At 50.2% G+C, this 26,060-nt stretch overlaps 1 protein-coding gene across 2 annotated transcripts in view; it reads right to left on the bottom strand.

Annotated features, from left to right (window-relative positions):
• The window catches only part of MAMLD1 (mastermind like domain containing 1), a 57,455-nt gene extending 32,903 nt beyond the window's left edge, over positions 1–24,552 (bottom strand). The window contains exons 1-3 of one of the 2 annotated variants that reach the window (XM_040265423.1): positions 24,397–24,552; positions 5,528–7,204; positions 3,311–3,436 (exon numbers count right to left, since the gene is read on the bottom strand). In XM_040265423.1, coding sequence (XP_040121357.1) covers positions 3,311–3,436; positions 5,528–7,204; positions 24,397–24,492 — 1,899 coding nt within the window. In that variant the 5' untranslated portion in view covers positions 24,493–24,552. The remainder of the gene's footprint in view (positions 1–3,310; positions 3,437–5,527; positions 7,205–24,396) is intronic. The other variant, XM_040265424.1, reaches the window with a different exon arrangement.
• Between the last annotated feature and the right edge of the window lie 1,508 nt (positions 24,553–26,060).

Raw genomic sequence — 26,060 nt, 5'->3', positions numbered from 1 at the left:
CAGTCTAACTAACCTGGTTTTATAATTTTGGTTTTCAGTGTGCGGTCACAGAGTGAAGGGATAGATTGTCATTTGCAGCGCAAAGCTGGCCCTTACTCGCCTTCCCATCCATTCTGTCAACCTATCAGTAGTGGGCCCTCTGCATCTAGATGCTTCAGGTGGCCCCTGGGCTTTGGCAGGCAGCAGGGTTGGGGCCAAGCTGGTGCAGGCAGAAACGGGCACTCCTGACTCCTCCACTGCCCACCTAAAGTCATCCTGTGGTCCCTTTGTTACTCAGAACCCACATGGGGATGGTGCCACCCCTGCCTGGCTCCCAGCATCCCTGCCATCTCTGCTGGAAGGAGAAGGGCCAGCACTGTCCCCTCCCCACTGGCCAGGGTGCTCAGGAAGCTGCTCTGCTCCTTTGTGTGGTCACCAGTCTGTGTCCACCCCTTGGCTGCTCCTCAGCCACCTGGTAAATGTCCTCCCTGACACCCACACTGGGAGGGCACTCCCCACCCGTCCTCTGCAAGCCAGTACCCAACCCTGAAGCCAGAGAGGTATTCTGAGTTTCCAGAACTTTCAACAGCAGAGCTAACTTCAGCAGAGCATGATCGTGTGCCAGGCCCGTGCTGAGCACGCTGACCTCATTGCACTGAACACTCCCAGCAACCCCATTCGATAGGTATACTAGCATCTCCATTTCACAGATGGGGAGACTGAGGCCCAGAAAGGGGACAGAGCAGGCCAAACAAAGAAGTGGCAGAGCCAGGATTTGGATCCCAGTCATCCAGGCCCCAAGCCCAGCCCCTGCTTCACCTAAGGACAAGAGGGACTCACAAGTAAGGGTGACAAGAGAGCTTCCTCTAGGTCCCATTTCAGATCAAGGTGCCCTGAGCCCCTTCCCAGGCCTAGCCCCTCTAGGAGGGCAGATGGCAGTTCTCCTCATGAGCCCACAGCCTCCACCACTTTTGGGGGCTCACTGCTCCCTGAGCACCAGAGATATGCAACTTGGAGTTAAAGGCAGAAAGCATAACAGACCCAGGCAAGGACTTGTCTAGCCTTCGCCAAGGCAGGCTCGGTCGGGTCCACTCTCAAAATCTGTACAAACCATATCACGGGCCTTTATGGTGTATTTCTCTGCAGCTGCCCCCTTCCCCTTAGTTGCCTCAGCCTGCCTCAAGATCAGATTTCAGGCATTTTGTTCTTATTCCAACTGGCCACCATCTACATCCCTCCTCCCTGAGTTGCTACCCATCCAGCTCTGCAAGCCCATGTGCACCTAGGGTGCTCCTGCTGCGTCTTGCCACTCTGAGTCTTCCAGAGCACAACTCCTATCTCCTGAACATAACTGTTTTGTCTTTGAGTAAATGTTAGTGCCATCCTCCATTGGCTTGATGCTAAAACTGAAGTCCTAACCCTGATTTTCACAATGCCCTAAGGCATCTTCAATAGTTTTCAGTGAGAAGGGGCATGCAATTATGGAAACAAATTTCATTTTGCTTCACTTTGGTTAAAAACAGAGAAATCACCCAGCCTTGGGAGTAGGATGGGGAATGCAGTGAGGAGATTTAGGGCCATTGAAATTCAACACACCAGGGCTATGTGTCTTGACTTCAAAGTCCTTCCCTTAGAAATCGTAGGTCCACATCCCTTATCTGTAGTTTCAAGGCCAAAAGCTCTGAAAGCTTATTCTGTTTTTGTAAATTTGGTGCCAAAATTTATTTGGGAGCAAAACTTGACCCGGGCTCAGTTAAATATTCTTATTTCTCTGCAAAAATAATAAAATGCTGCCCCAGATTCCACCATAGGATTGTGTGATATTTGGCATATGCAGCATATTGTCTTGCTTAAGTCCCTAAAGTTCTGAATTTAGAAACACATCTGATTCCAGGGCTCCAAGACCCAAGTCTGGGAGCCTGGGCTGGCCCTGCTAAGCTGCAGAGTGTGGGCCAGGCTGCACCCCGAGCATGCTCAGTTCAGCATCTCCTATCTTCCAAGGCCAACAAAATGAATCCCAGCCATTTGCCCGGGTATAGCTGACGCTCAGAAGGCTTAACTGACATTGCTCCTGGCACACTGTCCACACAGTGATGGTGTCTGGACTGGAACCCCAGTCTGACTATCTCCAGTGCCTCTGCCATGCTTACTCGCTGTCCTGACACCACATGACATTTACCTTTTACCTCCAATGCAAGCAAGCAGTCCATTGAAATTGGATCAATCACTTAGCTGGTAAAGTGGAATCCCTCAAATTGAGCGAGACTAGTCTGCAACATGCTCCTATCAACAGCTGGATTTGGCATTTCTGCTGACTTGAGAATTGCTTTCTCATGTTCCATTTAGAAACTACTCTTTAAAGCTACTATGATCTGGCTAAAAATGAACGCCCATTCCTCCTGCTACCACCCACAGAGGTGTGATGAGCTAGTCAACACCAAAGAGGAGGACAAGAGTGTTTTCTGAGGGTTGGCTTGGGTGGTAGTAAAGCGTGGCCAAGTCCACCATGGTGGGAGCAAGAAAGCACGGACTTCCTGTCCATCCTGCAGGTGACCATGCTAAACACTCACCTCTTCCTTTTTCCCAGCTTCTCCTGCTCACGGGACCAGCACTGAATTCTTAGGATTCTAATTCAATGGGGAAAGGCCACAAGAAGGAACATAGCCCCACAAAGAGAACTATATCTGGAGACTCAGGCCTAGGAGACAGTCATAGTGACAGCAAGCATCTGTTGGCAGTACTTTAGGTGCACTGAATGAACACGTTTACTCCTCTAACAACCTATCATCACACCCGCTTTGTGGATGAGGCAGAAGTAAGGAGGGTCAGGCAGGATAGGCCAGGCCCCCGCGTGCAGGGTTACGAGTGTGGCCTCTGCAGGCACACTCCGTGCTCTGGCCCTGACTGGCTGTGTGACTGCAGGCAACTCTGTGGACTTCTCTGTGCCTCAGTTTTCTCAGCTTTAAAGAGAACGCTAACAGCCTCTACCTCTGAGGACCACAAGGAGAAACAGGAGGGAAGAACTGGGTAGCACGCTCAGCCCCAGGCAGCAGGGACCCAGAAGGTGTCCCCTGGCAGCGGTTGTAGCCCCTTGGGCTTGGCAGGGGTCACAGGTGTCCCTCCTGGCCTCGGGAAGCTCAGCCACATGCTCCTTCTCCCAAGCCTTTCCCCATCCCCACCTAGAGAATCAGCTGTGGCGGGGGGGAGGGTGGATTTTCAAGACCCTGAACATTAAGGATTCTCTCTCTGAGCCAGCTGCTCCGGCTCTGAGGCAACACAGTCAGACTACAAACACTCCCCACTGAAAACAAAAGAAACCAAGAAAGCTCACAATCTTAGATGGTGACACGGCTCCAGGCTGAGGATGCTGCCTGATAGGATAAGGGTTCCAGTGCTGATTCAGCTGGTGCTCCATCGAGCCAGCCACGGAAGTCCACGAGAACAGTTGGCAACACGCCTATAACAAAATCACACCTAAGTGCTCCTGAACTGTGGACAAGGGCTGGCTGCTCACCCTGGCCACCCCCACGGGTGCACCCAACCAAAGACTGATCCTGGGTGTGGAGCGCGTGGCTCGTGAGGCTTCACAAGACCTGGATGTAAAAGACACGGTCTCTCTCCTCCTGGTACTGTCATGGCCATGGTCACCCAGAGCCCTCAGAAAAGAGGTCAGTCTTCCCCAGGAGTATCCCTCGCACTGCTCCATACCCAAGCCTAGCACTTTACAGCCACCTCCTCAGCTTTTCTACAGAAGAAACAGGCAGGGTGGGGGACCGAAGTCCTGGGGGAAAGCTTGAGGAAAGCTTTCTTGCAGGGGGAACGGTGCCTGAGCCTTAGGAGCTGTAAGAGTGGGACAGGAAAGGAAAGGTGGGCAGGGAAGGCTAGACACAGGCAATGGTGGGAGTCAAGGCCAAGAACGCAGAGTGAGCCAGGAGTTGTAAGCACTTAAAGACCCGAAGGACACTGGTCTAAGGAGATAGATGGAGCCAGCTGACGGGCCTCCAGAATTTTCTGAGCAAGTGTGAACATGATCAGGTCTGTCTTATAGCAAGGTTATGCTTAGAGAAATGGACGGTTTATTGGGGCAACAAGTTTAAGATGGTTTATTGGGCAAACTGAGTTTGAACAAAGATCAAGAGAGCAATGGTAAAGAAGAAGCATGAAGACAGGAGCCGGGGCAGGGAGACACCTGATGTGGCTCCCACTGACCGATCCCTGCCTCCTGGTACCCTCACTACCCTGTGATCCCCCACTAGTATTCACCACTTCATGCTCAAGTCTAATGAACAGAATGCTGCACACGTGATGCAATGTCACTTTCCAAACTAGGTTATACAGACTGGGGCTTTTGGCTCATTGGCAACCTCCCCTCAACCTCTCTAGCTGGCATATTCTCTCTTGCTGGCATATTCTCTCTTGCTCACTCTGATGAAACTGGCTATCATGTTAGGAGAAGCTCTGTGAAGAGGCCCATTTGGCAAGGAACCGAGGGAGGCCTCGGGCCAACAGCTCATGAATAACGGAGGCCTCAGTCCAACAACCCGTAAGGAACTATTTCCTGCCAACAACCACAGCAGTGAGTTTTGAAGCCAGTCCTCCCGAGTTGAGCCCTGAGAGGACCACAGCCTTGTGAGAAACATGGGGCCAGAAGGCCTGCTAAGCCATGCCAAGATCCCCAGCCCACAGAAACTGTGAAGTATTAAATAGTACATGTGTGCTGCTTAAAAGTGGTTGTTTCAGGCCATAGATAACTAATACAGACAAGGATCAGAGCATGAAAAATGGAAACTGTGATAGATATCACCTGGTAAGAAGTAGGTGAAGTGAGTGATTGAAAAGACTGCAGAAGAAAGAGAAGTCACAGGGGCATTGAGAAAAGCAGGGGCTCTGGGGCAAGACCGCCTGCCTTCAAGTTCCTGCTCGGCTCCTTGCTAACTGTGTGACTCTGGGCAAGTCGTTTCAATGCTCTGAGCCTCAGTTTCTTCATCTGTAAAATGGGGATGTAAGAATAACTATTTGACACATCTCCGACCTTTTCATTTAGGACCTGCCTCAGCATCTGGTGCAGGGGTCAAGAAACAGCACACTGCCCAGCAGACATTTGCTGTGGTACTTCTAGAAGGCCCGGTTTGCAACTTTATGCCAGCAAGGACAAGATTTAAGTGCTTAGAGCAATTTCCTTGCATCCTATGAAGCCTTCACTGGTCCTGAGTGAGGGAATGTGCCTCATGGCCCAGTTCAGGAGAAGTGGATCTGTGCAATTCTGACCTGTCTTCCCTGGTTCCTTCCTCTGGCAGCACCTCTGGGTGCAGTTTTCTCCCAGGGAAGCTAAGTGACCTGCACAGAAAGTGAGACAATAACCTTGCCCTCTTTAATATTGTGCTTTGACTGTGCAGAATAACGCAACTTAAACAGACTTTTCCAGAGTCAAGCCCAGTCTCTAAAGAGCTAGAGCCTGAATTTGCCTCCAAAGCCAGCTCTCAATAGCATGAAACACAGTTCTTATTTCCAAAACCAAGGGATAAAACCAGAGATGAGATCAGCTTACCTGTCTGGGCAGAGAAGGCATGGAATCCCCCGAGGCCAGAGACTGCTGAAAGCGCTGTGGTTGCTGTGTCACATGCTGCAGGAGGAATGAAGAAAGATCCGGCTGCTGCTGCAGCTGCAAGGTGGCCGTGGACGAGGCCGTGGCAGAAGAGGCCGGTGGTGGTGTGGGCTGCTGCAGGTAGTGCAGCAAGGCAGGCTGCCGAGCTGTGGTGGGCACTGATGGCATCTTCTGGGGGCCTGGCTCAGAGATGAAATGTGACAAGGGCTTGGTGTGGCCGAAAGGAAAGGGCTCTGAGGCTCCCGGGCTGGGGCTGGTCAGGCCCTGCTGCATGATCATGCTCAGGGTTTTCGGCTTGTAGATAGCACTGGCTGGTGGCTGCGGCTGGCAGAGCGGATGAGTGGAGGTGGTGAGGCCCTGAACCAGGGGGCACTGTGCAGTGAAGGACTGCTGGGGCAGGCCTGGGCTAGACAGTGTCTCTGGGCGATAGGGGGTTAAGGGCCCCGTGTTGCTGGTGGGCAGAGCAGACATCAGGTGCCCCTGAGGGTGTTTGATGGTAGAGGACACCAGGTTGGCAAGGATGGAGGTCTGCGTGCTAAATGGTGGTGGCTGCTGGAGCGTGGGGCTAGGGAACTTCTCCGGCACGTAGGGCCTGGTCGGCCCAAGGACAGTGCTGCTGCTGGGCGCCAGGCTGGACAGTAAGGCATTGGGAGAGCCCTGGTGGGTGCTCCCCGGCAGGCTGCTCGATGACATACAGGACACCATGAGCCCCTGAGGGCTGAAGGGTGGCAGCGGCTGTGGTGAGACCACGGGCACTGGCTGGTAAGGTGGGGAGATACCAGAAGAAGGCAGGGCAGACCAACTGGTGGTGGGGCCCAGCTGCTTCTTACTGGAGCCCTGCTTGCTGGCCGCCAGTGCTTTCAGCTGGTGGGCATGATGCCACTGAGACACTGGGAGTGGCGGTAGGGCAGCTGAGAGTGTCACCTGGGCCTGATTCTTGGCCTGCACAGTCGAGGAACTTGGGGAGGCCATCTGCTTACTGGTAGGCGTAATTGCATAGCTGAGCCCTGCAGAGGAGGGTGGGATCTGAAGCGACACCCCAGTGACCTGGCTGCAACTGGAAGCAAAGTCCTTGCTGGAACTGAGGCTCTCCAAGTGTGGCATCTGAACCGTGGGCTTGGCAGTCGCGCCTAAGGTTGCCGGTGGGTGGTGGTGTAAGACCAGCGGTTCTTCCGGCTTGGTCCCCAGGATTTTCTCAAGATCGAGCTCACTCTGAGAAGACTCTTGAATTTCTGTGAGCTCCTCCAGCAGATCTTGAAGTTCCTGATCCACAGCTGGTGCGCTGTTGGTTTTGTCATAGTAAGGAATAGAGGGGCCTTTCAATCCCATTTCTGCTGTTGGTGGCCCTGCAAATGGTGGGCCCATGATGCTGCCATTCCTGGGGCTATTGTCCAGTAGTAACGGATGGCCAGGGGCTGCCATTGCTGCAGAACTAGGGTTCATGGGTAACGCAGGAACTTGCAGCTGTGCACAGGCTGTGCTGGGATGGGCACCTGGGCCCATTGAAAGGGTGACATCCTCAAGGCATGGTCTCTTGATTTGATTAGGGTAACCCTCGTCGCCCATGCCTGAAAGCTGGAAATCTTCTCCTTCCTGTCTCCGCTTAGTGGTTCCCTGTGCCTGGAAGAGAAAAGAGGAGACGGAGGGAAGAGGAGAGAAAGAAAGAAAGAGAGAGAGTGTTTATAAAGGCTTGGCACATTAATGCTATTGAACAGGAAACTTACAAGATAAAACAGATGTGTCAGTTTCAAGACTTACAGTTGTGAAAACTATACAATATAGTCTATTTTTAGAACCATGATGCTTTTTTGTTGTTGTTTCATTTAGCCTATCTTGCTGGATTTCAGATAAAGCATTATGCTGTCTCTGTAACAGTTTTAGAAAGAGTTGTGCAAACTATATAATACAGTCTATTTTTATAACCATGATGCTTTTCTGTTGCTGTTTCATTTAGCCTATCTTGTTAGATTTCAAATGAAGCATTATGCTGTCTGCACCAAACAGTACAGAAAGTCACTCACAGGATTTTCTCTGCCCCTTTGGAGGAGTTTTTGGGCAGACGTTGGAGGGCAAAGAAGAAATTGCTAAGCAAGTTGCAATTTACACCTGTTTACGGATAGCCTGATTTTTAAAAATCAAACCGTGAGTTACACATTGAACATACATACTAAACATTTTTAGGTTGTTTCCCTGTCTTGGGTTACATGCATCAGGCTCCTGTGAGAAAACTGGCTACAGCACAGGCTTTGGAGGAATGAAGTAGACCTGGCATGTTCTTTTGGGCAGCTGTCTCAGAGACACTCTTTGGAGAATAACAACGTGCAAAACAGTCACTGTAGCAAGGCTCCATGCATCTGTACACATGCATACACAAACATTTCCAAGGACACACACTGGAAGAATGTGCATGCAACTCTGTGGAGTGCTCATCTCTCGAGGGTGACTGGCAACTCCATTTAGTCTATTCTCTGTGTTTTTAAAAATATTGATCGTTTTTAATGGGAAGGACTTGTAATCCCCCCTCAAATGTATAAAGCTTCCCAGGTGGCTCAGACGGTAAAGAATCTGCCTGCAATGCGGGAGATGTGGGTTCAACCCCTGGATCAGGAAGATCCCCTGGAGAAGGAAATGGCTACCCACTCCAGTATTCTCCTGGAGAATCCCATGGACAGAGAAGCCTGGTGGGCTGCAGTCCATGGGGTCACAAAGAGTTGGACACAACTGAGTGACTAACACTTTTACTGTAATCCCTCCCCCCAAATATGCAGCTATCTAAATAAGAAATGCCTGAGTGCAGATGCATCATCAGGTTGGGGCAATAGGAAGCAACAGGGAATGGCCCTAGTCTGTGATGTGCACTTGGGGGAGCTGCCTACCATTCATAAAAGTTTAGCCTCCAGGAATACAGCAAAGCACTTAGTAATGCAGTATTTCTTTCTCATTTAAGGCTCATACGGTCATCCACAGCTGACCTGTAAGTGACCATGACCTGCATGTGAAAGTGAAGGGGGTGGAGCACAGGATTCTGTGGGAACCACCTAAACGCCAACGTTTCTCTTGCAGCTCCATTTCCCCTGAAGCCCTTTCCTATGAAGAAACCTCTTTCTGACTTGGCAGGCTCAGCGGGGCATCCAGTGATGGTCCTGCGACATGCCCTCACATTTGGCTCACTGGAGGGCCAAGGCGTGTGTGTGGGGGCCACCTGCTAGCGTGACAGTGGTTATGACTCTCACAGCAGAGTGGACGTCAAAAGAGGTCCCCTGGGGCTGTACATCCAGGGCCTTGCTGACCATCGGATTCACCTCAAAACCCCCAGCTTCCCGGCTCTACCACCACTGTCTCCTCCGGGCTGGGGCCCAGGCCCCCAAACTCTGTCACAGCTCCCTGGCTGATTCTCAGTGGACTGCCAAGTTGATAACCACTGGCCTAGAGCATGGGTGGGGCAAGATGGCCTAGAGCCCTGGTCTCAAGGCAGACATGACTATGCACTGGCCTCAACACAGAATCTCTGAGTCCTGAGTTTGTTTATATAATCAGTGTCCTTTTAGTTCTCATCTCATGATGCTGCTCAGATTATTATGGGAAATGGGACACAATCTCTGACGTCTAGTGGACCCTCATTAATTGCTGGCTGGCATTACAGAGGGCAGATATGGAAGTGCTCTGGGAATTCAACCCTGTCCTTTGAAGACGGGGGCCCTGTGACCCAGGGATGGGCAGTATGGCCAGAGGGCCCCAGGGGCACCTGCAGATGCAGGGCCTGCATCCACTGCTCAGCTACCTCTGGACCCAGTCTTATTCCCCCACAGGAGAATGCCAACCACCCCATCCCTGCAGGGCGGGCTCCCCCTCTCTGAGAGAGGGGACTTGCTTACTTCTCTGCCTTTCTTCTTAAGAAGTCTTCAATCCTAACAAAGACACTTTTGGGGGTAGCTCTGCCACCAGATTACTGAGGCCTAACTAGCAGGGGTTGGCGGGAAGGGGCTGGGGTGGGCTGCAGGAGGCACACGAGAGGCCCTCCACTCAGCGGCCCCCCTCCGACCCAGGAGTGCTTACTATGGACGTGACCCACGGCAGGTGCTCAGTAAACAGCAGCTGAATGAATGCATGGCTGATGAACGCAAATGACCTAGCACCCAGAGAGCTGTTTCGTGTCTTCCTGGCCGTTCATTCAATAAGTTAAGGGCTGCAGACAAGTTACCGTGTTTCAGACTGAAATTTGGTCTCTTTTATTTTTGCCTGAAGACTTAAAAAGAAATCCAATATATCGAAAATAGAAATGTCTAAAATGGATCAGTAAGGAATGACTCAGTGTGGGCTTTACATAGGATCCCCTGCTGGGAGTCTGAGCTGGCAATAGCTATGCCCAACATGATGCTCTTAATGTCTTGGAATCAACAGAAGTTGAATGCCAGGGAAGTCTGCACAGGACCAGGTTGGGGACAGATGGGGTTGGGGGGATGGGAAGGAAAGTAGGGAGGGCAGGGGCTGTGAGTTGCAAGAGCCTGGACTTCCTGGCTCACACTGTGGGTTTCAAGGTCTTTCATTTAACTGTGGGTTGGCCATTATCCTTTTGGGATTAAAGGAGCAAGAGGTAGGGAAGGTAGGCCATGACCAACAGATGCTAAAGTTAATAGTGGGAACCACTAGCACTGAAATCAGAGTATATGCCCCCAACTTTTCAGACACTCACTGAGTGCTGCCAAGCCACTATTCCCCACTCAGTTCCACTTTGCTAGTGGCTGCAGCTTTGCATTTTCAGATTTTATAGGGAGAGCTTTCAATGGTTGGCCTAAAGCACCCTGGCTTGACAGCCAGATCCCCAGCCAAGCTTAAATAAGCTGAAGGAAGTTGGCTGTGTGGACAGATGTACTCAGCCAGGCTACACCAGCATCTGCTTTCACCAGGCCTCTGGGAGGCGTGACGATCTATTGCAAGTTCAGTGTCTCCTCCATCAGGATCCCATGACTGCTTACTCATCTCTATTGCGAGAAATCGGCCTGGCTTTCCCTGCTGCTGGTGCCACGCTGACATCATGGCTGGGTCACCTGGGCACCTGGGTGCTGCCGCCACTGAGGTCAGTCTGTCTGGGCTGGGGTGCTTGACTGAAATGGGTGGCCACCCTTCTGATCAAGTGCCACAGAGAGCTTGCTACCCTGGAATGACTTCCCTTCTCAGCGTCATGTTGGGGGCAGCAGGTCCCTACCAAACTTCCAAACCCTTCTAAACAGCTTTACCTGTTGGCCATTTTCCAGTCTTTGTGGACTCCATACAGCAAGCTGTGGGCCCAGTACCCAGGCAGCCCCTACTTCCTCCAGGTGGGCCTTGTACTACCCATGACCCTGCCCTCTCACTGGGAGGGCTTTATTTTTTTAACAATAAGGGAATCAGTAGCCACCTGCAGGATTGCCAGAGACCACATCTCAACCTTCCCTGTTTACATGAAACAGAATGGGTTATGATCTGCTCATGGTCCACAGCTAGCTAGGGGCTAACACTAGCACTAGACCTCAGGAGGCCTGTGGTGTGGAGGGGGGAGGGCAAGTGAGGGATGGTGCCCTGGCATCTTTTAGAAAGGAATGACTTTATCTCCATCCACCAGGACCAGCAGAGTCCCATTTCATAATCGGGTAGACAAAGCCACCAATGTGATCCTCACGACCTGATAAACATTCATTAAAATGCATTTCAAAGCATGTGATGCCTTCCACGCCCCCTAAATAATGAGAAAACAAAGGCAACCCTTCTGAGAGGGGCCAACTTCAGCTCTGAAGTCAACATTATTTCTGTTCTGTCTGAACAATGACATATGGCAATTCTTCCCTTTCTACATTTTAGTCTGGAATGGCAAAAAAAAAAAAGGCAACAAAATCTTGGAAAATGGTCTAGGTTATAAGAGTACAGTCTGGGCTCAGAAAACAGGCATAAATAGAAGAAAGAATATTTCATATATATGTATATATTACTTTTTCATATATATATATATATATATATATACATATATATACACACACATATATAAAACTCATTCCAAGAAGTCTGGCAGGCTGCTATAAACACTTAATTTTGGACACTCTAGCTGGTGGTTTAACAAGAACACCTACAAAAGGCCAGCAAAAATATACACTATCCGTGTTGGCCAAGAATGTAGGAGGGTGTACGTGTCCAAGAGAGACCATTTTTTTCCCTCCAGAGGCCCTGAGCAAAAGCATCACAAAGCTGGAAATCGCCTACGGTGGTGCAGTCTCCCTTTCCTCCCTCACTAGCGCCCCCTGAGGCTCAGCCAGGCCAGTCTGCTTTTGCTTCTCTCAGGCTCGCTCTCTCACAAGACTACCCACCCACTGTCAACACCTTCCACGTGCTGTTTCATATGCTTCCAGTGAGCTGCCAGGAACCTCATACTGGCCAACGAGCTTGGATTTCAAGGCCTCCGAGACAAGAGTGTTCCCCAGTAGACTTGCTCAGAACAGAGACGACATGGTGGGGCCTGGGCGAGGCAGCCCCAGAAGAGAAAAAGGGACGAGGCGGCAGGACCAGGACAGGGTTTGCAGGAAGAGAGAGAAGCCGAACTAAATCCCCGCAAACTAAAACTGACATTTCTGTAGCACAAACAGGACTTTCAGCAGAAAGACTTTTCAGAACTGTAAAGACCTGAGGCTGTGGAGAATCCTGGGGTGGATGGGAATGGCAGGGAATCCTGAATGCTGACTGGCTTCTAGAGGAGTCAGTTTGTCTCAGGAATGAATCTCTGCTAAGAGGTGGTTTGGAGCCAGAATCTCACCCGGGCTTGCCCTGAGCTGGCAGGCTTCATGCTTGGCAGAGGCAGGCTGGGGTTGATGGAGGAGGGAGCCCTGGAGTGGTACCAGCAGACCTGATGGAAGTCCTACCACCTCCATCTACTGTGTGACTATGGGCAAGTCACTCCCCTTCTCTGAGCCTCGATTTCTTCTGCAGAATGAGTACACAGTTTGCTTGCCCTGGGTGCCTCACAGTATCTTTGAGGAATACACATCAGAAGCACTCATTGTCGCTGAGGTCACTCCCCAGGCCCTGGTCCCCAGGCTGCCACAGTGCCCTCCAGTGTGGGCCTTGGCTTGCTCTCTGGCAAATGAAGTCACATCCTCTAAGATCCGGACATGAGGCTGAGAGTGGAAGGAGATGAGCAGCCTGGCACTGATGACACTGACCTGACAGCCAGTGGTGCTGCTTGCCACCACCCACCACTCTGGGCTCCACCACCCTTTCTGCAGCCCTCAGCCATCCCAACCTGAGCGATCTGCACAGCAGCCCCCACAGATGGGGATTTTCTAGAACTGTGTTCTCTCTTTCTGTAGTGTAGGCATACCAGGTGGAAAAACTGATAGTTCTAAGAATGGCCTCAAACTCACAGAGGCATATGGATTTAAGGGGCTCATAATTCATCCTGTACCACCCCCTAAGAAGCCTCCAAATAGTCCATCATTGACCAAGTGTTTCTCGAGTCTGAGCCTTGCACTCCTATACTGTCAGGACTGCTGGGCCCTTAATGCCTGGCCAACCCCCTCCCTTTCACATGAGGGTTCATGAGGCGCAGAGCCAGGAAGGGATATGCCCATGGACCAGTTCAGTTTCTCTGACTCCCAGGTTGGCCTCTTTCCACTGGAAGAAACCCTGCCCTCGATTCCTCCAAACACCTCCCCAAGTAGCATCATCAGGGGAAAAAAGATGACTACTTGGGGGAGAAGAGAAAGATGGAGTCGTTTTCGAGTACCAGGATGGATTTGACAAGGTTGGTCTAGAGATCGAGCAGGTGCTGCCTGTGGAGCCAGACTAGAAGCTAAAGGTCAGAGGCAAGAGCTCTGTCCCAGCCTGGATGACTCTGCCTGTGAAGGACTCAGGTTAACAACTGTCATCTGAATTTCACCTGAATTAGGCTGGTGTGCCCAGAAACATGCAGGGAAGGGGAAAGGGAAGGCAGAGCTGAGGTTGGAGGCCACCAGGGCCACTGGGCAGACATGGGTTTCTATATGTGAGGAGGGCAGAAGAGCCCTCAGAGTTCACTTAAGCCCAGTTTTCTCACTTCTCCCTGGGCTCTGCTTCTCAGTACCATGTGGTGCGAACTCTCCTAGATCCCTACCCCACTCTGAGCCTCAGGTTCCCCATCCACAAAGTGAACGGGTCCCAGTTTCGGTAAGTTAATGTTATGACTTTCTACCTGGACTGCTCCTGCAGAGAAAAGATAAATTATCTTCTCCCCCACCTAAGAGGTCCTTTCTCCTTGGGGTACAGATAGGCCAAGGAAAGTCTGATGGTGCATAAGTGTCCTTGCCATGAGCAGGACTTGTACAACACTTCCAATTCCAGATCCTCTTCAAGAAAGCACAACTGGCCCCAGCCCAGCTGGGGTCAAATTATGGTTCTGCCCCAAATATCTCTCCATGCCTTCTCAACAAGGAACTACTGGAACACAGTGTGTGTGTGTGTGTGTGTGTGTGTGTGTGTGTGTGTGCGTGTGTGTGTGTGTGTGTGTGCGTGTGTGTGTGTGTGGACTAGTCATGTTGACACTGAGAGTAGCAGGTCTGCATTAGTTGCAATCTCAGTCAAATGAACTGTGCTTACTTACACGTTTTATTAGAGTCCTACCTGTCGCCAGTTACCAGCAAGGCTGCCAGCTCTCCCACCATGGCTGAGGAAACAGTAATTTAAATGGGGGAACAGAAAACCAGTTGGGGATTGAACAGTAACCTGCCCTGCACCCAGGTGCAGACCTCTGCTTCTGTGGGAATGGAAGTTGTTACAGGAAGAGAAGGTTGAAAGAACAATATTATGTCCCTGTTTTTGTAAGGGTTGAAGGCAGGTCTTGAAGCTTAAGCAGAAGGGGACTTAACTTCTGCCTCTGCCCCAACAATGGGCTAGATAAGATGGAGACAGGCTTTAGACCATGGCAGGAAGGAATTTTCCTGCATGGGAAACTCAGCAGCTGTGTAGGCATGGGAAGAATCCAGAGACACCTGACTCATCTGGTGTATTCTGGAGGTCACATGCTTACCAAATAAGCACATTTTAGTGGCTGGGCACCAACTCCTGGCTCTAAAATACACAGACTGCCTGCAGATGTATGCAGTTCAATGAAGAGATCTTAGAGTCAGGCTGTTTCAGCTCTGATGTCATAAAAGCAGAGGCTGGGAGGGAACATGGGATGACAAGCTTCAGGTCACTGCACAGACCCTCCACGTGCTTTAGGTCCTCTTTTTTTCCCCAGATTTATTGAGGTATGCGTGACAATAAAATTCTAATTCTTGAGGTTGTACAATGTGAATTTTTTAAAAGCACACAATGTGATGATTTATTGTAGGTATACACTGTGAAATGATTTAGGTCCTCTTTTTCTCAAAATGAGGCAAAATTCATAGAGCATAAAATTAAGCTTTTTTGAGTGTACAAGTCTGTGGCCTCTGGTATGTTTGCAGTGCTCTGCAACCCAGATGGGGAGAGTGAGGCTGCTCACAAATCTGTTATCAGAATCACGTGAGCTTAGAGATGGAACGTGAGCATAGGGTCTGGCATGGTGCTCATATCAAATACATAAGTCTCTCTCTTTCCACTCTTGAAAACGCAAACACTTTCTTGGTGGTCCTAAAATAGTCTGTAACACAGTTACTCAGCAGCATTTGCCGTTCGAGGCAGATCTGCCCTTACTCATTGGCGGCATTCCTGAACAGCTGTGTGCAAGGCTAACTTTTGTCAACCAGATCATAAATGCAACAAGAATTTGCCATTGGAAGGAAATCCTCAGTAAAGGCTTTTATGAAGTGGAAGATCTCTCATCCAAACTTATCTTTCTTAAAAGTGTAGCACTCAGAGGTATTGGCCTTTCTCCTAATGAATCTTTACTGACTTGTGGCTGCAGACATGTGCTGATGTTCCAAAGTTCCAAGGCACACAACAGTAAGAGCAGTTTTACGTATGGAGAATAATGACAACTTGAAACTATTCTCTTCTTTCACTGTGTGTGGAAGTGTCTGTTATGGCACCAGAGAATATGTCAGACAGCCTGAAAAATTTCCCCTGCCTCTGTGTGTGTGTGAATGTGATGGTGTTGGTGATGGAGGTGGTATTGGTGCTGGTAAATGAGGTGGTGTTGGTGTTTGGAGGTGGAGGTGGTGTTGGTGTTGGTGTTTGGTGGAGGTGGTGTTGGTGGTGTTGGTGGAGGTGCTAATGGTGGTGGTGATGCTTTAACAGGTAGTGGCCAGGGTGCTGATGGTTAAGGCACCATTCCTACAGAGTGCTTCCTTTCTGGTCCACCTCACTGTTAAGAAGCTGCACTGACTGGGCCAGGGGAAGACTGAAAGTGTTCACAATTCTGAATGTGTTATTAACAGAAACGTCAAAACTGTCTCCTTGTCATCACTCATAATTACCTTTTTCTCACTTGGAAAACTGAAGCTGAATTATTGGCAAAAACACAAGAGATTTTTGTTTGTTAAAATGCTGCCAATGAAGTAGTTTTGTCAGATTTAAGTACAGGAAAGGGCAAGGCATTCTTAAGTTCCTTAGCTGTCACGTGGCTTAAAAACATAGGATGGACAGCACTCGGCTACTGTACTCTTAGCTCTTTGAAGCCATATATTCAGAAAGCAGACGATGGATATTGGTGTCTAGGGGTTGGCTTCCTGGAGATATTTTATATTGGCCAAGTTCATTGTTCTAAAGTCCAAAGGCTTGACTTAAAGGAGAAAGAAAAAGAGGCAAGACAATGCTGAGATTTTCTGATGGTTTCATGCAGGCAGCCCTAACACTAGACAACTTTAGTGCCTCAAGCTTATTCTAGAAAAAGAGAGTGGCACGGAGCATCTGTTCACTATAGAGAGGGAGGCTTCTAACTGTACAAAGCAGGGCTGTTTAGGGGACCCAGAACAGAGACCCTCTCAGAATAAGCACACACTGGGTAGAGGAGTGGGGAACCAGACTGTGAAGGAGCTGGAATTCAAGTGGGACAGACGGTACACAAAGAGCAAGAACAAGAACAGAGTGTGAGAAGGATCCTTCAGAGGACCGAAGGGGAGTGATGTGACAGAGTGTTCAGGAGGACGGGTGCAGAATGCTCCAGGCAGGAGGACAGAGGCCCTGGGGGGAAGCTCACAGCATGTTCCAGGGACAGGCAGGTGGTCAGTGTACTTGGTGCATAGCGAGCCAGGGGGACACCTGTGGCTCACAGAGAGCTTTGCCACCCTGGGAAGGGGGTGGATGGGAAGATATTTGCAGTGGGAAACCACTGTCGGGGGTGGTTGCACCAAGGAATGACCAGCTCTATTTGTAAAAGGTCTGCCTGGATGGTGATGGGAGAGCTGTGGCTCAGGAGAGTAAGCAGAACTCCTGGAGAGGTGTCAAAATCTGTGATAGTCCCTCAAGTGGCACAGACTTATGAGAGGAACTACGGCCTTGGGAAAAATGATCCAAAGCCCAGTGACTTAGATTAGGGGCCGTAAAACTTTCTGTAAGTCTCGAAGAGTAACTATCTTAGACTTTGCAGGTCATGTACTCCCTGCTGAAACTCTAGAGTGGACAATATGTTAATGAATGGGTGTGGCTTGTGCCAATAAAACTTTATTCAGAAAAACAGGCTGCGGGCGGCATTTCGTCCATGGGTGGGAGTTTGCCTAGCCCTGACACAGGCATCTACCCCAAGGCACAGAGGTTATTTCCAAATTGCCTTCCTCACACTGCAGGGGCACACACAGGCCTACTATTCACGAGACAGTAGCAGGCGACATTTTCAGAGCTGAAAACTTTCAAGATTTCAACCATCATACAAGCTAGGTGACCGTTTGTGAACTGGGTAAGGCATGCAGTAGTCTCAAATGCCATGTTTAACCTTCACTAATGACAGCTGTTATTACTGCCCATCTGTTGGCAGGTGCTCTGTGGGTTCCATGAAAGGAAGGTTGGGGCTTCCTCCTCATCTCTGTACCCCCAGACTGCCTAGTCTTGTGACAGGGCTCAGCTGGCATTTGCAGATGTGAATTAAGCCACGGAACAAAAGATTTCCTGCAAATGACCCTGGTCGCTTCTATTCCCAGCACAAGGCCAAGAGGCAAGCACTTTTCAGAAATTATGATGAACTCACTATCTGGCCCCATGAAGGACACCCCTTCGCCTTTTTTGTATTCAGGGCCTCTTGTGTTTGACAAAGAGGGTGACCTGGAGACTCTCTAAAGGATCTTCTAGCCAAAAGGGAAGGCAGCCACTGCTCACTGAGCATTCACTGTATGTTGGGGATGGAGTCAGGTCTCAGTGTCATGCGCGCACCTGCCAGCTGACTGCCTTGGGGAGCAATGGGCCTGGAGAAGAGCTCTGGATGGGGAGCAGGAGAGGCACTGTGCCCCACAGCCCCAGAGGGACACAGACAAAGGCAGGTTGGTGCAGAGGGATCGGGGCAGGAGGGAGGGAGGGGTGGCACCAGCCACATGTGGGTCTTGGGTCTGGGTCCTTGGTGGTCAAACCCACCCTGGGCTCCTGCCTGCCTTTCTAATTTTGTTACTTTGGGGTTTGGTGATCTGGTGATGGGGGGAGGAGGGAGATGATGAGCAGAAAGGAAAGGCCAAGGGGCAGAAGGCAGGGTTTTGACAAATTATTGTACGTCAACTGCAGACATTAAAATCTGTAGGCCAAGCCTTAGAAGTTCATGCTTCCTGTCCCCAGGTCTAGAATTGGGCACCCCAGGGGCAGCTTATGACATGCATCTCCACAATCTGAGCCACACTGAGTTCTCCAGCTGGGGATTTTCAATGAAAGTAAGAGGCCTCATCCTTCACAGGCCAACCCAGAGTTTGATGTGCCTGGGGCCTGTGAACCAGGGCTGCCCCATGCCAGACTGTATACACCCTAGCAGGCTCTCCTGTCTCCCTGACCTGGGGTCCAACATTGTCCATCCTGCCCCTACCCCAGGGAGCTCAAGCTGCAGACACCTGTCACCTCAGGCCTGATGTCAAGAAAGCTGGGGGCAGGGGCTGGAGAGGAATGCAGCCATGGCCAGTGTGGGCTCCTGGAAGTTCAGGAATAGGCAGTGCCAGTGAGTACCAGCTGCTAAGTAGACCTGCCCCTTCCAGGAGCCTCCCCTGAGCATGGACTGTGGTGGATTTTCAGGTCACTGCTGTGCTGGACGGTGCTACCCAGGCAGGACCCGGATGCAGAGCCCAGTGGTGTCCTGCCAGGCCAGCAGTGTGCTGCCCTCATGAGGGGCCAGGCTGAAGGCAAGGCCTCTGCCTGGGTGTTTGGAACAGGGTCCAGCCCTCCCTGCAGGAGGAGGGGCAAGACGAAAGGAAGCAAACAGCTGCATGCTCCATGGGGGGGAATCCCCAAATAGAAAGGCACACGCACACTGCAGGCTGTGACCCAGAACGCTCAGAGTGGCACCACCCTGAGCTCCAAGGACACTTGTCTCCCATCACCCTTCTGAGTCAATGCCCATCTCTGATCTTTTTTTTTTTTCAAAGTGCTAACAGTGTAATAACCTGTGTGGCTTACACTGAGTTCAGACCCATACCTTGTTCACAGTCATCTGACGCAGACAGAGGGCAGAGTCCCATGCAGGATCCCAGTAACTCTCAGGGACAGCTGCCTCCCCGAGGAGCTGATGCCTGAACTGCCCCCAACCCCCGGGTCCAGAAAGCTCCCCTCTCCTGGGGCTGGAGCCGCACAGGCACCACGCCTGAAGCCTGCATGAAGCAGGGGACACCAGGCTGCCTCTCCAGATTTCTAAGACAACTGTTTTGACCACTTAGCCCAGGACCCGGGTGGCTGTCCCTACCTCCCTGTGGGGTTTTAATTATACTGGCTCTTAGCTCCCAGGCCCGGCAGCTGGTGATGCCAGTCAGAAGATTCCAGGGAGCCATGAGTATGAAGTCAAGATGCCTCTCCACTCTATCTCTGTTTATGGGCCGTCTGCCACTGGAGTGGACTGTCCAGGCAATCTAGGGCTCTGTTCTGTCCCACTGCTATAGCCTGAACCCCAAGTTGTGCCCGACTGGGGAAGACTCTGTCTTAACTCCCAACTGGGGAATGGGAAGCAGGCAAGGAAGAGGAGCTTTGGAGTCAGAGCACCTGGGTTTGAGATCTGAGTTTCCAACCTACTGCCCATATAATACTGGGAAAGCCCCTTGGTCTCCTCCCTGGTGAAATGGAGATCTTGGTCCGCGTGTCACCGGAGTAGAGAAACTACTGTCTATGAAGGAGCATGCCCTTCTCCTCCCAGCTTCTGAGGACAGATCTGTTCCCAGTGAAGGAAGCCTGAGAAATCTGCCCTTGGCTGGGAGCTGCTGTGTCTAGCACAGGGCTGGGTGCACAGGAAGGACCCCAGAAAATTGGCAGGATGGGCCCTCTGGCTTCAGGAATTAAAGAACTTACTCACAAAGTGCCAGGCAGAGCCTGGGGATGAAATGCGATGTCTCCTCACTGAGTCCTCACTACTCGTTTTGCAAATAAAAGGGTGTGCTTCTGGGGCTGCTGGGCACAAAGTCCCAAACTTAGCACGGCAGCAAGTGAATGGCCCTCCTCCTTTATCTGAAGCAGACAGACAGACAAGGCTCCTTTCTTCCCTTTCCTCAGCTCCCTTTGCATTTAGAGGTGACGAGAAGAAGGGGTGAGTGGTTGGTTTAGGTCATACCACGGGTAGAAAACAGGCTGCACTTGGGGCCACCCAAATAGGGACCCTTGATATAGCTCCCCTTTTCATATTGTTCATGGAGTTCTCAAGGTAAGAATACTGAAGTGGTTTGCCATTCCCTTCTCTAGTGGACCATGTTTTGTCAGAACTCTCCACCATGACCCATCCGTCTTGGGTGGCCCTGCACAGCATGGCTCATAGTTTCATTGAGTTAGGCAAGGCTGTGGTCCATGTGATCAGTTTGGTTAGTTTTCTGTGATTGTGGTTTTCATTCTGTCTGCTCTTTGATGGATGAGGACAAGAGGCTTATGCAAGCTTCCTGATGAAGAGGGACTGGCTGTGGGGAAAAAAGTTATAGTTTTTCCAGTAGTCATGTACAGATGTGAGAGCGGGACAATAAAAAAGGCTGAGCACCGAAGAATCAATGCTTTCAAACTGTGGTGCTGGAGAAGACTCTTAAGAGTCCCTTGGACAGTAAGGAGAGCAAATGAATCAATCCTAAAGGAAATCCACCCTGAATATTCATTGGAAGGACTGATGCTGAAGCTGAAGCTCCAATACTTTGGCCCTCTGATACGAAGAACTGACTCACTGGAAAAGACCCTTATGCTGGAAAAGATTGAAAGCAAAAGGAGAAGGGGACGACAGAGGATGAGATGGTTGGATGGCATCACCAACTCAATGGACATGAGCTTGAGCAAACTCTGGGAGACGGTGAAAGAGGACATGCAGAAGACAGAGGACAAGCCAGGAGCATGGCATGCCTTTCCTTTTCTGACTGTATGTCTAATACCTGATCTGGAGCTGCCTTATGAAGGGAATAGATGGCTGCTCAGAGCTGGGGAATCTTTACAACTTTGGGTGGGGTGTAGACTGAGACAGAGATAACTGAGTTCCAATTCCACCCTAGCTCCAAAACACACCCACCTGGCATGCTAGTATTTGAGACATTTCCGTGCTAGTCATCAATCCACTCACCATGCTGGGGGAGGAATGGATGGAGATCTTAACTTCAAAAAGAGGGGCCAAATGTTTTGCCTCCTGTTAAAACTCCATACACTCACTGCCAGGACTGGATGCCTTATTAAGCTTGAGTGGATGCCCAAATGTTCATAAGGTAGAACTCCAGATCACACAAGAGTCATTAAGCAATCAGGCAGCTGAATGAATGAACAAATGCTGAGAGGGTGCTGTGCTTTCTTATGATAACTACTCCCGCCTGACATGTACTCAGGGTTTTGTGGTTTTCAACATGATTCAGAGCCAAGAGACAGCAGAGGCCATCAGCGAAGAAAGCAGACTCTGAGCTCTGTTGTGTCTTAGCTCTGCGACTTTGTCAAGTTCCTTAACCTGAGTCTCAGTTTCCTGGGGATAGACTCTTTATCTCAGGGTTATTCTCAGGATTACAGGAGATATGGCACCCAGAATGCTTAGCAAGTGCCTGGCACCTAGTCAATTCTCAAATAAAAGTGGCTATTCTTACTCCTGGTTAATTTGATCTTTGTCCTCAGGGTGGGCAAAGGATGGTCAAAGCCCCATAGCTAGTTAGGAGCAGAAGCAAGGCTGGAATCAGGTGTCCTGAGCCCTGGTCTTAAGCCAAAAGCAATCATCACATCGGATGCATGTTTTCCTGAATGGGAACACACAATGATTCACAGGGAGATCCCAGGGCTGTTTAAAAGAACTCTCCTTTGGGACTGATATAATTTTATGAACAGATCTTGACTTGAAATTAGTTTTTTGTTAGTCTGTTTCTTGGAAAAGGAGAAGAAAACCAGGTAAGCTGATGTTTGCATCAGACCTTCTCCACTGAGGATGCTGGCAGGAAGAGACGGTGGTGCTAGGGACGTGCTTCCAGAAGCACACAGTTTCCCAGGATGGGGCTGCTGGGTATCATCCCTGGACACTAGAAAACATCCAAGGGAAAGCAAGCACAGGAAACAGCCAAGACCCCAGTCCAGGCCACACCTGAGAAGCACCAGCCCTGCTCCCGCCAAGGACTGCCTCTTGCTGCTCCCATTCTGGGTCCTGGACAGCAGGTTTCATGGTGAACTGACTGGCCATTTTGCTTTGAAACTGTCTCTGTCCACAATCAAGGGGTTGCTGAGCTACTCAGCATGTGGGGCCTGTAGGGCAGAGCTCCACATGGGTACTGGTTACCTTACTGAAGCTGCCGGAGTTGACCAGCCAAGAGAAGTCAGTTGTGCTCAAACCAAGAGCTGCCCCAGCTACTGGTGGCCACATCAGCAGTGCCTGGCTCGGCCAGGCTCCACATTTACCCATCAGGCACAGCCAAGAAGAGTGGGCTCCCTGAGTTTCAGACCCTTCAGAGGCCACAGGCATCTTCCAGGAAGATGAACGTGGTTTTTATTGCCAAGAGGACTTATGCGAGAGACTTGCTTTTGGAGCCTGAGGCTTATTTTTTTGGATCTGCTCAACTGAGGCAGGTCCTTGGTCTTCTAGGACAGCTTGGACTTTCGGAGCCAGCTCACTCAGAGCCACAGAACAAGGGGTGTTGTGGAGGAGGGAGAAGGGCTGATTTTGATCAAGTCCAAGGTGTGATGCTAAAGCAATGCATGTGCATTTTGGGCCAGGCTTACAAAGGACTCTAAAGGCCACCTGGAAAGAGAAGCGAAGCCAAGAAATGGTGTGAGTCAAGGCTGTTTCTCCAGAGTGAGGGCACGGGTGGCCGCTCGGAGGACGTGTTCTCGGAGGAACACATCCCGCATCCAGATCGACACCAGTCAAAACCAAACCAGTTACTTAACTAGTCACACTTTACACAGGGGTGGTGGGGCTCATGGGGTAAGAGGAAGAGGATCCTGCACCTTCAACCCCCACCACAATCTTTTCTCCTTGGGATGGAAACAAATGTGGAACAAAGAAGAAATTGCAAGACCCACTGAAACTGAGCATGGTCTCTGGATGTATCACCAAGAGGTTTTCCTTCACAGACTTAGTTCTTGACCATAAAAGAGAAGCAAGAGCTAGAAAGGGTAATGAGGATGGAGGGTGGAGACTGATTTGGAAAGATGCCTGATGGGACGGCTGGGAATTTGGAGGACAGGATATGGGTAAGTAATTGCTCCCTCTCTGCCGTCCCATCTGATCGGTATCCTTTTTGAGCTGGAAGTCCAGTAAACAAAGTTTTGTAAATGTCTCAACTAGATACCACCTTCTCAATATATTTTTAGTGGCAGACAATGAGGTCAAAAAAGAGAAAAAAAGATTTCAACCATGTCCTCACTCCCTGACAGCTATGCAAACATCAGAATTCTCACCTAAATAGAAAACTGACTTACTCAAAGTAGACTGCCCTTGGAACTGGAGAAGCTGGGACCTCTAGTTATGTGAAATGACATTACCTCAAAGCCCCCAGCTCCCATTTCTCTGAACAGGAAGGAAGCAGACCCACGGGTCTAGAAGAACCATTTCCTCTCTGCTCTATTAATTGCTGAGATTAAGCAAGCCACTCCTTTGTGGACCTAATGCACTGAGACAACAGCCATTGTGCTTGCAGCACCTCCTGGTAACTAAGCTAACTTGGTAGACTAGTGAGTGAGGTTGCAGGCTTTTACTGTCAGAGTCAACCAACCAATGGCTCCCATGTCCCTTTCTAGAATCCTGGCTCCCCAAACTACTTTTGGAATCCCTAACTTTGAGTTTCACACCCATGGATGATGTCTGAGTTCCGAGGGAGGCAAGTAGAAATTTGTCAGGTGAGTTTTTAAAAGGACATCAGGGCCAGAGAGTCGAACGGGAGTATCTTTCAGTGCCCTACTCACTGGTTTCCTGTTCTCAGTAGTACTAGGAAGCTAATATAATACATTCAGTGCCTGTCATCCCCAAATTCCTGGCTTCCATTAACAGAAAAAGTACACTTTTTCCCCTTTTCACCCTTCGTCTTTTCCTAGTTAAAGGAGTGTATGCAGAGAAAGCTGAGAATCCAGACGGAGCCTTGGACTCTCCTGCTCTTCCTGAAACTCACAAGGGGCAGGGTCAGCTCATTTCCTGGATCTTTTCTAGGTTACATTTCAGTTTCTTTACATTTGGGGTTGGTACCTTGCCCCCAAGTTTGCACAGAGAACTTCAACAACACATCTTAAATGTTCAAGTTTAAGGTTAGAAACATTTAAAGCCCCCCTCCCCCCATAGCCCATTGTCTGACCGATTCTTGGAGCTTTCTGGGCTCCTGACGATTTCCCACCACGGCGAAATGGGGAAGCATGCTCTTGACTACAAGTCGACTTTTCCAGTCATCCATTGTTTGACCTGCAATTTTATTCTTGACTCTCCCAGGCGCTTCCCAAACGACCTAGACACAGGGCTTAGGGAGACAAAAAGTACACTGTCTTTCAGACACAAAGATGAGACCATTGACCCCGTGAATCACAGACTTGCACTCTGAGGACAGGTTTGGGTGGAGTTGGCTATGTGCAATTTTCTTGTCTCTCTTCACACCCCACCACCCTCACTGAGCCCTTCCCACCTCCAGGGATGAGGGGAACTTCTGGTAGGCAGTTGGCTGGGATGAAATGGCAGTCTCTGGAGAGCTGAGGGATGGGTGGAGGAACAGCTTGATGTGACTAAATAACATTGGGCTTCAAGGCAGGGAAGGCTTTTCTGTGGGACACCATGAGATCTTCTGTTCTCTAACACAGAATTTTTTTTTTTTAATATGAAAACCAAGGTGGTTGGATCAGGGGATGGCTTAACTGCCCTTTCAGCTCTATTGAAGCCTTCGGTCCATAGAAGGGGCACCTGCCAACTCTGCCCCTGTGAGCACCCAACCAAGTGAGCAGACTAACAGGTCATAACCCGACAATCACTGGAAGGAGGCAATGGCTGTTGGAAGGGGCTCACGAAACTCCGGTGCATTGGTTTACAAAAAGGTAACTGAACTGGCTGTGATCACAATCACGGCTGTGCCAGCTGATGCCCTCTATGACAGACGAGCAGACACATGCAAACCCAGGGACAGCAGATGTGTTTTGTTTTATTTCTTTTTGTTTCTCAGGATGCCAACATGGAATTAGAGCTCTGGCAAAGAGATTCATGTGTGAGGGAAGCTCTCCTTCCCTAGATCTCCTTGGCAGGACAAATACAGGTCTAAAATTTCTGTGTCCACATATCTGGCTCTGGAAATGTGCAGACGTACTTTCCCCATTCCCCCACTGCAGACAACTAAAACCTCTGGGCCTTATATATAAAACAAGCACCGGAAGACCCTGAAAGGTGGAGATAAGAAAGCAAACTGGATAAAGACCTTGGGACATAGGGAATGACGCAGTGGCAAGCTCTCTGGGTTTTCTTTTTGCCTTGTGGATCCCAGACTGGGACTGAAGAAGCAGACAACCCAAAGTACCAATGAACACAGAACAGCTCCTGCAAAAGTCTCCTCTCTTTACTCAAAGGGCCAGAAAAGGGGCAGTCTCCCAAGACTGAAAACTTCCACACAAAAGCCAGTCTTCTTCAGCTGAACACCACAGACAAAAGGGTGGTCCCACCCAGTCCCATCAGCAAAGGCCAGTTGGGAGCCTAGACCCCACCCCTCCCCGGAACAGAAATGAGTCATCTCCCCTGTTCCTGCCAGGGTGGTGTTAGAGGAGGCCGCACAGAGTCAGGACCTTTGCCCTTCCACAGGGTCATGAGTCCACATCCCATCCCTTCCAATGTCAGCGGAGGTCACATGGGGAACAGTAATGAGGCACTCTTACCCATCCCACCCAGGGTGGCATTAGCAGAAGCCCAGTGGAGAGCTGAAACTATCATCACTGCACAGCAGCAATGAGAAGCTCCAGCCTCCTTGGTGTCAACGAAGGCTAAGTGGAG

This window comes from Oryx dammah, unplaced genomic scaffold (genome assembly GCF_014754425.2).
Source record: "Oryx dammah isolate SB20612 unplaced genomic scaffold, SCBI_Odam_1.1 HiC_scaffold_23, whole genome shotgun sequence".
NCBI classification, from domain to species: Eukaryota; Metazoa; Chordata; class Mammalia; order Artiodactyla; family Bovidae; genus Oryx; species Oryx dammah.
Note: the sequence above shows the minus strand (reverse complement) of the source record. Positions and strands in the feature narration are given on the sequence as shown.